We start from the raw sequence: 14,901 nt of genomic DNA, 5'->3' as shown, positions 1-14,901 counted from the left end.
CTTGTGTTTTTATATTTAAAACTGCATCTAAAATGTGTTTATTGTATTTCTTTTAGCTCATTTCTTTTACTTTATTTTTTCATATTCAGTTAAGCTTTTAGTTTTCTATTTTTTTTACAACAGTAGTTTTGTTTGATATGTCTATCTGATTTTTCTGTAACGCAGAAAAATAAAGTAGATCTTATCTATTTCATCTAATTATATTTAAGAGAAATCTGAATCTGTGAAAAATAATTAGTAAGTAGAAAAAGAGTAAATGTGTAATCTTTTCTGTACAGCTGTGAGGAAAGAGCAGTCACCTTTATGCTTGAAGTAGGCAGTGCACTTTGTTCTCGGTTATTTTCCATAGATAGATCTCCTCAGGTTCAAGGTTTAATGACAAATTTTTGTGTGTTCAGGTCAGCTTACCGCTGGTTTATCAGGTCATGTTAGCTGGCTGGCTGCTGGTGCCATCTCATGGCCGGTTTATGAATTACATTTGCCACGATTTAAGAAGGAATTACATACATATATATATATATTGTACTTTGGAGTATGGATCAACAACAGAGAGTATATTTTAAGATTATTATTGGAAAAACTAAACTGATGGTCGAGTCAGGTTTGATATAACAGAAGATTCATTATTGCACACAGTAGTCATATGTGATGAGTAATTATAACCATTGTATATAGTGTATTATCTTACTTTTTTTCATTGATTGTACTTAATTGTATTTTTGTATTTCCTTCATATATCTGTACCTGAGCTGAGGTGACGCAAAAATTTCCCCGTTGTGGGATCAATAAAGTCTTATCTTATCTTAATTATTTACACATATTAGTAACATTGATAGTTATGCGTAACAGACTATTCACTTTAATATATGGCTCAAAAATCTTTGATGGGTCCATTTATTTATTTATTTATTCATTGTATATAATATAATAGATACTAAAGGTTGCAGATTCCTGATATGCCTGGTTCAGAACGAACCATTAGATCCATAATCTAATGGTTCGTTCTGAACCAATACAACATAAGTATTGCACTTTTGGTTCTGAAGACCACCACCACAGTGGATTATGTGGGACTTACAGTCATTTTTAAATATAATTCTTCATTTTCGGAAGCTCAATAATAATAAGTGGACTGTGACATAATTTTATGTTATGAAAAGCCTTTGCAGTGACTGCCTGATTGAAGTCTGGAATCTATGGACAAAATACCGTTTCCTCCATTTAGATGCTCTGCCAGGCGTTTTGTATCTAATAGCTGAAAAGCTGTTCTGTTGCGGTGACATCAGTGCTATGGAATTAATTTGCCTTAAAAAAAATCCTCTTGTGTTGCTTTTTGTCCACTTCAGGAATCATCACACTGCCATTAAACACAGGTGACCTGCTTCACCTGGCAGCCATGTGTCCCCATGCTGTTCGATTGGCTCCATGTTTGACATATAATGTGGCCTGCTTCGGACCATGTTTCTCTCCTTCTCCATACTTTTGTCTTCCCATCTACCTCCCTGAGAGTGTTCTCAGCTTGGTTAGATGTTGTCAAATTGTTTTCCTTAACCATGAAAATAAATCTGCGATCATGCACTTTTTCAGTCTTCTGTAGTCTTTTAGACCTTTTATTCATTTTTATAAATGTCTGATTGCTGATTTGGCCACTCCTACAGTTTTTGCTCTCTCTCTCTATGCTGAGGGGTTTTATTTATGTTATTGTTTTGTTGTTGTTGTTTTGGTTTGGGTTTTTTTTTTTTTTTTTAGCTTAATGGTAGCCTTCCTCACTTACACTGCCATCTCTTCGTGTCTCACATTTAGCCATAAAATACAAGTTGAACTTCAGAATATTAGGTGTGCTTAATTTCTCATGAAATAATAAATGGACAGGTGTCACAAATTAATTTTCAGTCAGTTGTCCAATTATCTTTAAGCCTCTAAAGTTGGGGGCTCTGTATAAAGAAATGTCTTGTTCCCAGACATTTTTTTTGTAAAGCCCGCTAAGCTAAAGCTGGAAGTCTGTACTTCAGTCACATCCTGATGGTTTGGTTTAAAATCCACTGTGGTGGTGTGCAGAGGCAGACTTTTCTAGCGAAAATCTGCTGGGATCGTTTTGAGCCGTCAGAAAGTGTACTGTCTCTTTAAGAACCGGGAGGCGGGATTTATTTGGCAGGAAGTTAGCCGCTGCTAACAGGAAGTGGAATAATGAGGACGGATTGAGGCGCAGGAATTGGCGAACAGCAGCGAGTTCAAACATTGACCCTTACAGCCGTTGCAACAGTTCCCTCTGAAACAGGTAACGTGAACGGACTGTAACTTTAGTGCGTGTAAACGTTCATCCAGGTGTTCTTCTGCACGTCGTCTCTGTTTGCGGTGGTCTGTTTCCACGTCTCGTGGGCTCCTCGCGGCTTTGTATCGGCTCAGACAGCTCAGACATGGCTCAGTGTGCTTACATTACTGAACAGCAGACCAGGGACAGACAAAAACACCAAAGCAGTACTTTATTGCAGCTCAGGTGAGGCTGGATGTGCTAAAATAGCCTCAGGTATGTGTGCTGTGGTACTGTTCCTCGGGTGTCATATTTACGTCTTGTCTGCAGCTCTGAGACTTTTACAGAAGCTTTTGAAATGGGTTTCATCACACACATGGCTGTAAACTCACCTGTGATTACCTTCAATAGTGTAATCAATAGTGAGGAAGGGTGAAACAGCAGAAGGGAAAAGAGGGCGGTACCCAGTCACCGCTCAATTTCTGTTACTGTGTAATCTAGGGTTTCTATTCATCCTTCTTGTTCCTGTGCTCACGGGTTAACGCAAAGAAACTCACCTTACTGAAGGTGTAGTATCTGTATAGTGGAGGTAAAGAAACGGTAGGATGCTCCTCATCCTCTTAATCTTCTTTACAGGTGGAACAAGCAGCCAGCCACCAGTGTATGAAGAACAGCCGAAGGCAGCTATGGTGAGTAAAAACACTGCAGACAGTGTCTTGATCTTCTGTGTAGGTTACCCAAAACTTTCAGGAGGACCAAAGTCTGTCTAGAAGGAAGTCTAATCATCTCACAGCCATCCTGGTAACGGTTTCAGGCTCGTATTTTGGAGAGTCATATCAATTGCTGTTATTTTTAAGGCTGTTCTTGGTTCCTAACATCCTATATTTAAATTAAATTCATCCAAAAAGTACGCAAAGTTGTTGCCTTCTGTCTGTAGTTAAACTTGGACAGAGGGCGTTCATATTTGCAGCTCCCGCCTCCCAGAGAAGTCACTAAATGTTTCCCTTACCTTTAAACTATGCAGCTGTGACAGACAAGTGACAGCAGATTACTGAATTCAAGCAGAAAGTCAGTCGTAAAACTGAATGAAAAGGAAAAAAAAATGAGAACAGAAGAAAACCTCATGTAGAAAATATAAAACCCAAAATGTTTGTGGTTACGACAGAAACAATTCATGAGCATTAAAAACATAAAGTTGAATAATAAAGTAATAACATGAGACAGAAGTACAAAGACGAGACATGTGTATAAAAGTATGTTCTGCTACTACTACTGCCGTCTTTATTCTCATTGATTTCAGTTTTGCATTCTTTGAGCGCAATCTCTCTCGCTCTTTCTCTCATTTAATATTTGTATATGGGTGTCTTATTTCTTTCTCCTCTTTAATAAAAGCAAAACAATTATTTAATTAAGCTGGGACAGCTGATGTATCTTCATTGTGCTTAGTTTAGCGCTGCACATTAAAGTAATACAGGCCAAACCGGTCTTGTCACTTCTGCTTTCCTCCTCTTTGCTTCAGTCTTCAACGGTGGATCTCAAGACAAAGGAGGAGAAGGATGCAGAGCTGGACAAGCGAATTGAAGCTCTGAGGAAGAAGAATGAAGCTCTGATGAAGAGGTACCAGGTATGGAAAGATTTTACACACTAAATGTATCTTTAATACTACCATCTTGATGTTGATAACTGTCATCACCGAAGAATGATGACATCCCCAGAATGTCTCAAAACACAACGATTCACTTCTACATAAAAGCAGCTTGTTTTACCACATTAGTCAAAGATTATACTGCATACTTGAGACAAAAGCCAAGACAAATTAGGACCGTGGTTAAAAAATATTTCAACAACTTCTTCTTTTTTTTTTTTCTTTTTTTTTTTTTTACAAGTTTGCTTTAAGTATGTCTGTGAAGGTTCTCAGTCATCCAGGTCATCGTAGTCAAAGGAGCTTGCAAAGAAAAGCGTCTGGACTTCTTTAAGTTTACTTGAAGACGTTTCACCTCTCATCCGAGAAGCTTCTTCAGTTCTAAGGTCAAATGGTGGAGAGTCCCAGATATAAACCTAGTGGGAGTATCCCCCCACAGAGGGACAAAAGGACCCCCTGATGATCCTCTAATCGCCTGAGCCAAGGTGTGAAACTGGGTGTGGGTCCCAATCAGCCAGGGTTTCGGGTGAGCTCATTGTGGAAACCTGGCCCCACCTTATCATGCGAATTCCTGAGGTCAGATGGCCCAGGATGTGAGTGGGCGTTAAGGCGTCTGGGAAGGGATCTCAAAACTGGATTATAGATGGCAGAGAGTTGGTGTCGTAAACCCCCGCCTCTGTTCAAAGATGGTCGCTCACAGTGGACATAGATGGCTTCTTTCACTCCTCTTTCAAACCATCTGTCCTCTCTGTCCAAAATGTGAACATTGGCATCCTCGAAAGAGTGTCCTTTATCCTTAAGATGCAGATGGACTGCTGAGTCTTGTCCTGTGGAGGTGGCTCTTCTGTGTTGTGCCATGCGCTTGTGAAGTGGCTGTTTGGTCTCTCCAATGTAGAGGTCTGGGCATTCCTCGCTGCACTGTACAGCATACACCACATTGTTAAGTCTGTGTTTTGGCGTTTTGTTTGCTTTAATGAACTCAAGCTTGAAATACCTTAAAATCTTAAGTGGCCTTTATAAACATTCAGTGGAGCCACTCATGCTGTGTGCGCCCCCAAAAGACCTGTTTTGAATCAGGAAACCCTGAATAACTGTTTTTGTTTGTTTGTTTTAAAAATCGTTTTAAACCATTTGTCTCTTCTGAATTTATTTATTCACGGCAAGCAGCCAACACTTTCAAGTTGAATTTGAACTCACTGCGTTTTGATCTTATTTGTTGGGATGTTGAGGCGAGCTGATGTTTCAGGATTTACTGCTACTCATTTCTATATCTTAAGGAATTCTTCACTTCATGAAGCTGAATGAGCAACATGGTCTCATCAAAAGATTTGGGAGCTGTTTAATAAGTTAAATAGTTGTCATCATCTTATTTCATTAGATTTGTAGCCACTGAAATATGATGAGAAACGTTTAGAAAACCATATTTTTCTTTTCAGGTCTCAGATAAGATACAACCACAGCTTCTCTTGAGCTTCACATGTACAGACTGAGAAATAAAATAAAAAAAAGTGTCTGAAGGATGAAACACAATATCTTCAGAGCGATTAAAATAATTTTCTTTTTAATTGGAAAATAGATACTCTTTTCCCATAAACAAACAGTTTTTGGTTTTTCCGATATTAGTAGCTGTCCTATTCCCTTTGCGCATTGCATTGTAGGAGAAAAGTGTCCATCAGCTGCACACGGATGGCTACTTGACTTAATCTTCTTACTTTTGTTGTATGAACACAGAACACACCCCAGACCTGTTTGTCTTTGGTATGTTTCTTATTAAGCATTAGTCTCACTGGGCTCCTGTATTTATTTATTTTTTAACAGGAAATAGAGGAAGATAAGAAGAAAGCAGAGCAAGAGGGCATTGCGGTGACTACACCTCGTAAGCCCCGCCCCCATGAGCCGAAGATGGAGAAAGAAAACTTCACTGTCACAGTCGACCTTTCTAAAGCAACAGGGGTGAGAAATCAAGTCGAACTGAACATCCTTTGTGTGGTGGTGCCGGTTCAGATTATGTTGTACTTCCATCACTATCATTTATTCACTTAATTTATAAAGCATTTTTAACCTAAAACAACAGGGCCGACCAAAGTGCTGTACAGTCAAACCGAGTAAGAGATAAAAGCATCTGAAACAGGATATGTGCGTGTAGCATTTCAGACAGATAAAATGGAAAATAAAGGATTTTAAAATTAATCTGTAAACTGGAAGCCAGCAAAGAGAAGCGAGCTGCTTTCGCCCGCTCGCATTAGATAAAAATCAAAACAAAGTGTACTGGTGCAGATCTGGCGTCAGAACAGAAGGGAAGTGTGTTGTGGGCAGGTGCCAGACTCTAACTGGGCCACATATGTGGGAACTTCAGTCACCATTACACACAGCTATTTTTCTTTTTTATTGGATTTTCTGGGATTAAAAATTATTAAATATATATTTCACTTCTTTGACACAAAGTAGTGATGGGAGACGTTTATCTGTTTTTACAAACCGTGGCAGGGATTCCTACTGATTACAAATCTGTAAAGGTAATTGTCCTCTAACACTCTTCTGCTGGCACTTTGCTTTCAAAGGCCTGAAGTACTAAGCCTAGGGTGGCTGGAGGGAACGGTGAAGCAGCGGGCATAAAATTAGAGCACAGCACACACTAAAAATACCCAAAGTTACCCTGTGAAAGTTCATGAGATGAGTTTTCTCTTTAACGTGTTTATCCATTCATGCAGCTCTGCTGGGCAAAAATGGGATTTTAAAAAAGCATGTTGGGTAATTGTCTTGAAACAGAGCTGAGATGATTGTACCTGCTGTACTAACATAATGTTGTTAACTGCAGATGTTTGTGCAGAATGAACTTTAGCCACCTTATTAAAGTACCCGACCATGCTGGAGAACTATCTGTGTAATCGGTTTATCCAGCTCTTTCTGCTCGGTATGCAGATCATCTGTTTGTTAGATCTATCCTTTTCTCCTGCAGACAAACAGGATTTAAGCGTGCCTTGTGAACAGAAATTGGACAAACGCCGTGGACACATTTGTCTGAAAAGGAGAAAAAACATGGATTGCATATAATGGATGGATGTAGCCATAGCGACATTGACTCTGATTTTTCTGAAGCCTGCATTTTGGCTGCCAGGATGTTGGGGGGGTTTGTTGTCTGTTTGTTTTTTGCTTGTTTTTGTGCCAAATGTGTCCTCCTTTGGGGTAAAGGAGCCTCAAGTGGTCAGTAGAGGAACTGCAGGGAACTTAGGAAAAACCTGCATGTAATTTATGTAACTGAAACATAAGGTCTGGAACAATATGGCAAACCACAACAACATCATGATTCTTTTAGAGCTGCATTCATGGCCCATTGGTTCAAATCAGGGTTTTTAACGCTCTGTTTTTTTGGCACAACCAGTCCCCCCCCATTAGCCGTTTAGTTTGCCACGTTTCTAATTAGTCTCCTGTGGGCTGAAGAAGCTGCTGGTAAGCAGATCCAGGGGGGATATAGGTGTAAGAGTGGAGTGAGCGCCTGCTGAGATCCAGATTGCCTCAGAAAAGACTACCGATCACTGCCGGCACCTAGATTTCAAACTGAAAAGGTTATAAGACAAAAAAAAGGCTCGTGTGGAGAACAGCAGGGGGCTGCCTGCTCCACACGAGCGCCTGTCTGACTGGTTAAAGGGTTGATCTGGGCCCATTAGTCTGTTGGACCTTTTCTGAAGAGGCCTTTGAAAACCTGATGAACGACTATGGCCTCTTTCTGTCTCATAACTCAGCTTCTCAGAGTTCATCATGTTGTAGCTCTTTGCATAATCCATAGCCCAGATTAGTCTTTACTTCATGTGACATTCATTAGATTGACGAGACAGAGTTGAATTTGTAACTGTAAGAGTTGAGCTGTTCCATTTCCTGGGTTGAAGACATTATTTGTTATTCGAAGATGATGTGTTGTTATAATCTTCACCCTGTTAGTCCCTTTATATCCTAAAAATTACGGCATGCTATTGCTTGCAATTTTTTGAAATGGTCTTGAAATATTAACATTCCTGACAATACTGAAAAAAGTAATTGCATAATAATAATATAATGTATTATATTATGTATTACCATTATTACATAATATTAATAATGTAATAATGGTGTTTGAAGGCAATGAATGTCATTCTCCTTCTTTTCCAATGAGCTGCTGTCAAGCTATCTAATTTAAAGTGTGAATAAAATACGGCTTTATCTGACTTCTTATGAGCTCTACTGCTGATTAGTACCTTTTTAACTCTTTTTTTGACAAAAATCTAAATGGAAAAACTTCAATTTTACACCATAAATCAACCAAACCTTTATTTTCTTTTGCCATGCGCTGTAACTCTTCTAGCACCACAAAAATCCAAAATGTATCCAAAACAGATTTTTCCCTCACTTATAATTTATTGGTAGCCAAATATAACTTGTATGGGTAACTAATATGATCTATAAGTTGTTATTGATCCACATTATAACAAGCTAAAATGGACAGTTAGGTGTTTTGATTAGTCAAAGAATCAGAAATAAGGATGGTGTTTTTAAACTACCACATATGTCATGTTGAGCCTCCTCCAGCAGCTGACTGAAATGATAACTAAGGTGCTGTTAAAAACACTCCGTCCACAGTGAAAGTCTGTGTGTGTGCTGCTTACAGGAGAAGAGAGTTGTGAACGAATGGAGACTGGGAACTCCTCGCGGCCGGAAGACATCAGAGGAGAGCGACAGCCACAGAGGGCAGAGTGATGGCCGCAGCCCCCCCAGGAGGACCGGGTCTGGGCGAATGGGTCGGGGAGGTCAGAGAGGTGGAGGTGGAGGAGGAGGTGGTGGTGGTGGTGGTGGTGGTGGAGGACAAGTAGGACAAGGAGTAGGAGGTGGGGGCGGAGGTCGCCAAGACAGGAGAGACTGGGAACCGAGAACACCCAGAGATGGAGAGCCTGGTGAGGCAGGAGGCCATGGACGCAGAGGAGGAAGGAGAGGAGGAGGAGGAGGAGGAGGAGGAGGAGGAGGAAGAGGAAGAGGAGGAGGAGGAGGAGGAGAAGGGACACCAGGAGGAATAGACAGGAAATCCAAGGTGGGTGAGGATGAACTGTTTGAGGGAGGTTTTCACACAGGATGCAGCTGCATGATGCAAGACACTGAAGATAATACATTTAGAGTGTGACTGTGTGGTATACATGGTAGTGCGATTACTTGAAGTCATGTATCAATATCAATGAAGTCTCATGGGGCTTAGCTTAATTTATTAACTGTTAAAGTCAATTCAGAGGTGTGAGAATATGTCACATTTGTTGTCATATATTAAAAAAATTCATATTAAAGTGAAATAATAAACGAAAGATGACTATCTATAATCTATAAATGATCTATAAACCGAGCTAATCCATAATCAGTTGTGTGTCTTGTTTTAATTTGAGTGCACGACCTGTGAATGTTCAAAGCTGCTTCTGTTCTTGTGCTTTAAGCACCGAATGTTGAGTTTCAGTTTAAAACAGGAGCTGGGATGATTTCAGTGTGTAGAAAAAAACATGATACAAAGAATTTACATGTGTATGTAACATCTACAAAAGTATTGCTGTAGCCACGGCACGTGTTCTAACTTTGGTCCCAGCCATTTTAATTTGTTAACACAGAAGTACTAAAACTGGGATTTTTGGGAAAATACTGCAGAAAAAATTATTTTGGCTCAAAAATCTGCTGCAGTTACCTCCTGGTGGAGGACTTTGTAACATGGACGATGCAGTAATTTTCCAGTATTGTAAAAACTCTTGTAACACTAACATCCTGTTCAATAATAACTCAAATGTCACAAACTTCCTGACAGGAATGGGAGGAGAAGAGACGACAGAACATTGAGAAGATGAATGAAGAAATGGAGAGGATAGCAGAGTATGAGAGAGGACAGCGGGTATGGAAGTCACTGTGTTTTTTCAGCTGCCATGTGTTGTAGCGGGTTTGATTTCCGGAAATGGATTTTACAGACAAGGCTCTGAAAGACAAAAACTATCAACATTATAATAAAACTTTTCTAACCACTTATTTTTATTGGAGTTTAATTTGCTTAATATAGCAGAGATGTGTGTAAATGCATAAATCGTTGTCCAGTGAGACAGCACAGATGGATTGTTATGACTGTACACACACCAGATGTGGTTTTTTTATCCTCTTAAATTACTATAACATAAATTTCCCATAAGATCAAGTGTTATGAAGCTAACAGTCTCTGCTTTGGTCTCACATTTAAATCGTGTGGTTCCTCTGCGCAGTATTTTTGTTTGTTTTGGTTTTTTAAAATCATTTTCAGCGAGGAACTAGCCTGAGCTGAACAGAGTCGTTCCGTTTCACAGCAGGATGGAGACAAACTGACCCGTAACTTCCTGGATGACCCGAGACGTTCAGGTCCAGCCCCGGACACGGACCGCAAGGAGGGCAGCCGGAGACATGTACGAAACTGGGGGGGACTGGACTTTGACAATGTGAAGACAGGGTCTGAGCTGGAAAAAGAGTGGACTGTGAGTACTTCTTTAAAAATGGGTTTTGGGTGGTTCTGTTCTGTTTATGAGCATTACCTGTGGCTGAATTATTTACTCTGACTTCTGTGGTCTCTGCAGAGCCGGAGACCTGGTCCCAAAGGCTCTATGGATATGACGATGTCTATGACCGGCCGGGAAAGAGCAGAGTACCTGCGCTGGAAGAAGGAGCGTGAGCAGATAGATGAGGAGAGATTAGCACGCCATCGTAACGCCACAGGCCAGTGGAGACGAGAGTGGGACGCACAGAAGACGGACAACATGTAAGAGTCTTTCTTTTAAAAGTAAACTAAGATCCCATAATTCAAACTGCAGAACAAAGAGATGCCAGGAAGTCTTAAGGCAGCCTCTGCACATCAATTCATCCATCGAGTCACTTTGATAGAGCATTGAGGGGGCAGGAGCCCAAGCAGAGAAACTCAGACCTCCTTCTCCCCAGCCACCTCCTCGAGCTTATCAGAGGCCTCTGCAGAGCTCTTAGATGAAACTGTGGCAAAGAAATGGATCAGAAACCGTTCAGAGTCTGAGAGTCGGCACAGTATTGAAGTGGAAGATGCTAACAATCTCAAGGAGAGGTGACCAGAAACCTGACAGTGACTTTGATGGAGCTTCAGAAGTCATCTGCAGAGTTTAGAGACGGAGGGACGATCATCTCAGCAGGACTCCATCAATCAGCCCTTCACAGCAGAGCAGCTGGACAACCTGCTTGGACTTTACCAGATGGAATTGAAAGGAGATGCTTCTCAGTGGCAGGGGCGCAGTTCAAGGGAGAATAAATGCAGCAAAGTAGGATAGAGTGTAGTGAGCCACAGCATTCATGAGGCTTCAGGACCAGTCTGTGACTGTCCTTGGTTGGTCCCGCAAAAGTCCAGACTTAGAAACCCTCATTGAATATCTGTGTTGTGTGTCTGTGATGGGAAATATTATTAAGTGTCTGAAATGGTGCCGCTTATGTTGGGTTTACTAAAGCTGTGCTACAGAACTTTAGTGACTTTACAAAGATGGAGGGGGAGGAAGAGGTGAGCACGATGGAAGGCGTCTGCTGGCATAAAGATGGCGACAGACTGACGTGGCAGAGAGGATGCTAACGTTTGATGTGTGTGTAACCCTGTGGCTGTTTTCACAGGTTCAAAGAGGACCCATATGCGGCCACTGAGGGTATCCCATCGGAGGGTGGCAGGAGAGGCAAGTACACACAGACGCACGCACACCCATCGCATGCTGTTGCACAACAGCTGGCAGCACAACACAGCAGCTGACCCTCGATCCACCTCCATGCCACGCCTTCGCTCGTCTGACACGATGTCACTCTGCTGTGTTGATGTATACACGTCAAACACCCCACTCTGTATGAGAGGCAACACAGTCGCCCTCCTGAGTAATTAAGATCGTTATGTAAATGCTCGCCGTGTTTCCCCGGAGTCCAGATTAAGCTTGGAGTTAAGCCGCGGTCGTTCTGTTCCGAGGAGTCCTGATTTCCTTTGTGCTAACTGACTTTGACCAACCCGACCAAAGCTCGGTGCATGTTTATTTTATTTTTCAAAGGACTGAAGACTTTATTTGACTAGGCAGAGATTTTAATGGTCTTTACTTAGTAGCAAGATAAACGATGTTTACAGAGTTGCAGTGAGTGTTTATGTCAAAACCTTATTTCACAGATAATGTTTTTGGTGTGTGTGTGTGTGTGTGGCAGACGTAGTGTAACGTGTTTGTGTGTCCTCTCTGCAGCGCGGGGGCATAACTCTCGTACAGAGCCTCGGGGCAGGGCCTCAGGTTAGACCACAGCATGGGCCTGAGTCTGAGTGTGTCTGTGTGAAGCAGCTGCACCCAAAACCAGCCTCACCCCTAACTCACATGCCCGACTCACCCTCATAATGGCGCAGCCCTTAATGGTGTTATAATGACAATCAGCTTAGTCCACTATTGATACCAGCGTTTAATTCCACTTTTTTTTAGCTCATGTTAAGACCCGGGGCCTGTAACATTCATCTTTTTCTTATCAGGCTTCACTCCTTAAGACGAGGGAAGAGCTGACTGTAGTTACAGCTGCAGTATGCAGGGTCCAGTTATGTGAACAGGTCGTTGAATACAGGCATTCCTGCAGAAAGGTCGAGGCTTAGGTGCCCTGTTTAAAGATTATAGGACTGTTATAGTAGTATGTCATCGTTTAATGAATGTTAAGAAGCAATACAGTTGGATCTTAAGGATCTTTCTGTTATTGATTCACCAAGGAAAGATTGTTGTTATTATTATTTTAAACTAAAGTCTCTCATACTGCCTGAAATGGAAAAGCACAGGATCCCCTTTGGGAATGTTATTAGGGCTGTGCGATATGACCAAAATCTCATATCCCGATATAAGAATTCTATCGTCCTGATAACGATATAAATCACAAAAATGTAACATTTTCTGTAAATTCTGTGAATCTCGGGCAGCTCGTCTTGCGTGAAGTGTTTCCAGCTGCGCGTCATGTAGCTGGAGTCGAGTGTTTTAACCGATGCATGAAACGATACATTTTTAGACATAAGTTGTAACGGCCGCCGTTTTCTTTGTGAGTATTTATTACACGGCGTGCTGCGGGGAAAAGCCTGTTCTAACGTTTGAGTCTAAGGTTTTGTTTTTTTTTTAGCACCTGGCGGCTCTTTTTTACTTCTCATCCGTAAATAATCTGCTCTTTCACGTCATTCAGTTTATTTTGAAAAGTCTCAACAGGATCTTGAGCTTTATTGTGAAAGGTTTATGTGGAACATAAACAAGCGGACACGCGAAGGTGTTACCGTCGTTGTTGCTAACCACAACGCATAAAAACAGGCGCTTGTCCATCCGTAGTGTGGTTATATTAAATCTAAGAGAAAGAGAGAACTTTAAGAAATTATTTTCTGCCACTACAGTGACCATCAAAACGATGAAAAAATATTGCCGTAAACTGTTTATTTTGCGACACCACGAAACAAACGATAGCCTAAAATGAAACGATAGACGTTTTTATATCGTCATCCGACATATATCGTTATATCGAACATCCCTAAATGTTATTTTTCCAGAGAACTGATTGGTCAGTATGCAGTAGTTACCGTGTCCCACCTCCTTAACCTGGAGTTAAACCTGAAGTAAACATGCTTCATGTTACAGGCCCCAGAAAGTCCAAACCAAAGGCAAACTGTCTTCATTCAAGGCACTGAAATTAGAAAAATTGTGTATAACTGTGAGAATTAGGCAACAGTAGCAAATCACGTTTTTAATTTTAAATACAGGTTAATCTTGAGTCTTTGGAAATATCCAAATACTCTGAATCTGTGTCTCAATTTAACCTTCAGAGACCCCGATGTAAATTCTGACTGCTCTCATCTCTAAAATCACAGACATTGTGACAGCTCGGAGAGGTTTGCCTTTGTGTGAGCAGCTCTAATCTCTCTGTGGCTGGAAACGCTTCAGATGCTCCCGCCTGCACACACAGTGACCTCAGGATGTCCACCAGTGTTTGTGGATGGTCCTCAGTTTTTGAGCCTTGGCTTTGGCTGCGTTCATGTCTTCACTGTGATTTATCCTTCAGTCCTCTTCAGTCTTGTCGCCTACATCCTTTGTCTCCTCACTGATCCCTTCTTTTCATTTGTGCTTGTATCTGTCTCTTTCTGACCTTTTAATGACATCCTCTCCTCTCTCCCTGTTGAGCTCTTATCCTCCTCCCTCGTCTGAGCTTTTGGTCTCTGACCTTCTCATGTCCTCTGCTCTTCTTCCCTCTCTGACTCTTTTTTCAAATTTCCACATTTCTTTTTTCTATTGAGGTCATTCCATAAAAAAATCAGCCACATCTTAAAAAAGGGAACATGTGACCACCTCAAAATCAGCCTTTTTTTTTCTTTTTTTCTTCTTTCCTTTGTCATTTAATATGCAACACATTAAAAAATTTGCCTTTAAATTGACTTTGAAAGCGTCGATACCACTGAACATCACCATGTGTTAATGTGCTGCTGGCCAAAACAAGTTAAAGCATGTGGAAAGTCTCCTTTTTTGATACTTGGTTGATCTTCTAACTGTGATTCTTTGTGTCAAACCTGAGTCATCAGATTGGTCCCATGATGTTGATGCTGAAAGTTGGTTATAAAAAATGTTATAAAACAAACATTTTGGCTTCAGTTTGTGACACTGAAAACTCGATGTGGATTTCTCCTGAGACAAAATACTGGAAAAAATAATTTTTTCCTCCTTCATGTCTCCATTAGCTGCTCACCTAATCAACACCTTTCTTTCACCTTCCGTACAACATCTCTTTTTTCTTTCACTCAAATTTCCAGTTGTAACTCTAAAGGAGTCCAAACGAGGTGGCTTTAAAATTTGGATGTTCTCAGTTTTACACGTAGTATTTCCTCATGCCTCTTCTCGTCTTTATCTTAAAAATCTTTTTTCTCTCTTGATATGATTGATGGCTTTCTCAGAGCCATCAATAATAATCATAATACACATCTGGTGTCGTCCCAGAGCTCAGACGCACT

The 14,901-nt window shown here is 40.9% G+C and overlaps 1 protein-coding gene across 1 annotated transcript in view; it reads left to right on the top strand.

Moving 5' to 3' along the window:
• The first annotated feature begins 2,146 nt into the window (after nucleotides 1-2,146).
• ccdc9 (coiled-coil domain containing 9) overlaps nucleotides 2,147-14,901 on the top strand; it is a 28,115-nt gene continuing 15,360 nt past the window's right edge. Inside the window, exons 1-10 of the mRNA XM_084950262.1 lie at nucleotides 2,147-2,278; nucleotides 2,888-2,940; nucleotides 3,771-3,875; nucleotides 5,712-5,846; nucleotides 8,536-8,952; nucleotides 9,703-9,786; nucleotides 10,226-10,390; nucleotides 10,490-10,671; nucleotides 11,535-11,593; nucleotides 12,137-12,181. Coding sequence (XP_084806388.1) covers nucleotides 2,938-2,940; nucleotides 3,771-3,875; nucleotides 5,712-5,846; nucleotides 8,536-8,952; nucleotides 9,703-9,786; nucleotides 10,226-10,390; nucleotides 10,490-10,671; nucleotides 11,535-11,593; nucleotides 12,137-12,181 — 1,195 coding nt within the window. The 5' untranslated portion in view covers nucleotides 2,147-2,278; nucleotides 2,888-2,937. The remainder of the gene's footprint in view (nucleotides 2,279-2,887; nucleotides 2,941-3,770; nucleotides 3,876-5,711; nucleotides 5,847-8,535; nucleotides 8,953-9,702; nucleotides 9,787-10,225; nucleotides 10,391-10,489; nucleotides 10,672-11,534; nucleotides 11,594-12,136; nucleotides 12,182-14,901) is intronic.

Source organism: Perissodus microlepis, chromosome 14 (assembly GCF_051167445.1).
Source record: "Perissodus microlepis isolate ML-2025 ecotype Zambia chromosome 14, ASM5116744v1, whole genome shotgun sequence".
Lineage (NCBI taxonomy): Eukaryota > Metazoa > Chordata > Actinopteri > Cichliformes > Cichlidae > Perissodus > Perissodus microlepis.
The sequence above is the reverse complement of the archived record's forward strand: the minus strand, read 5'-3'. Positions and strand labels throughout refer to the sequence as shown.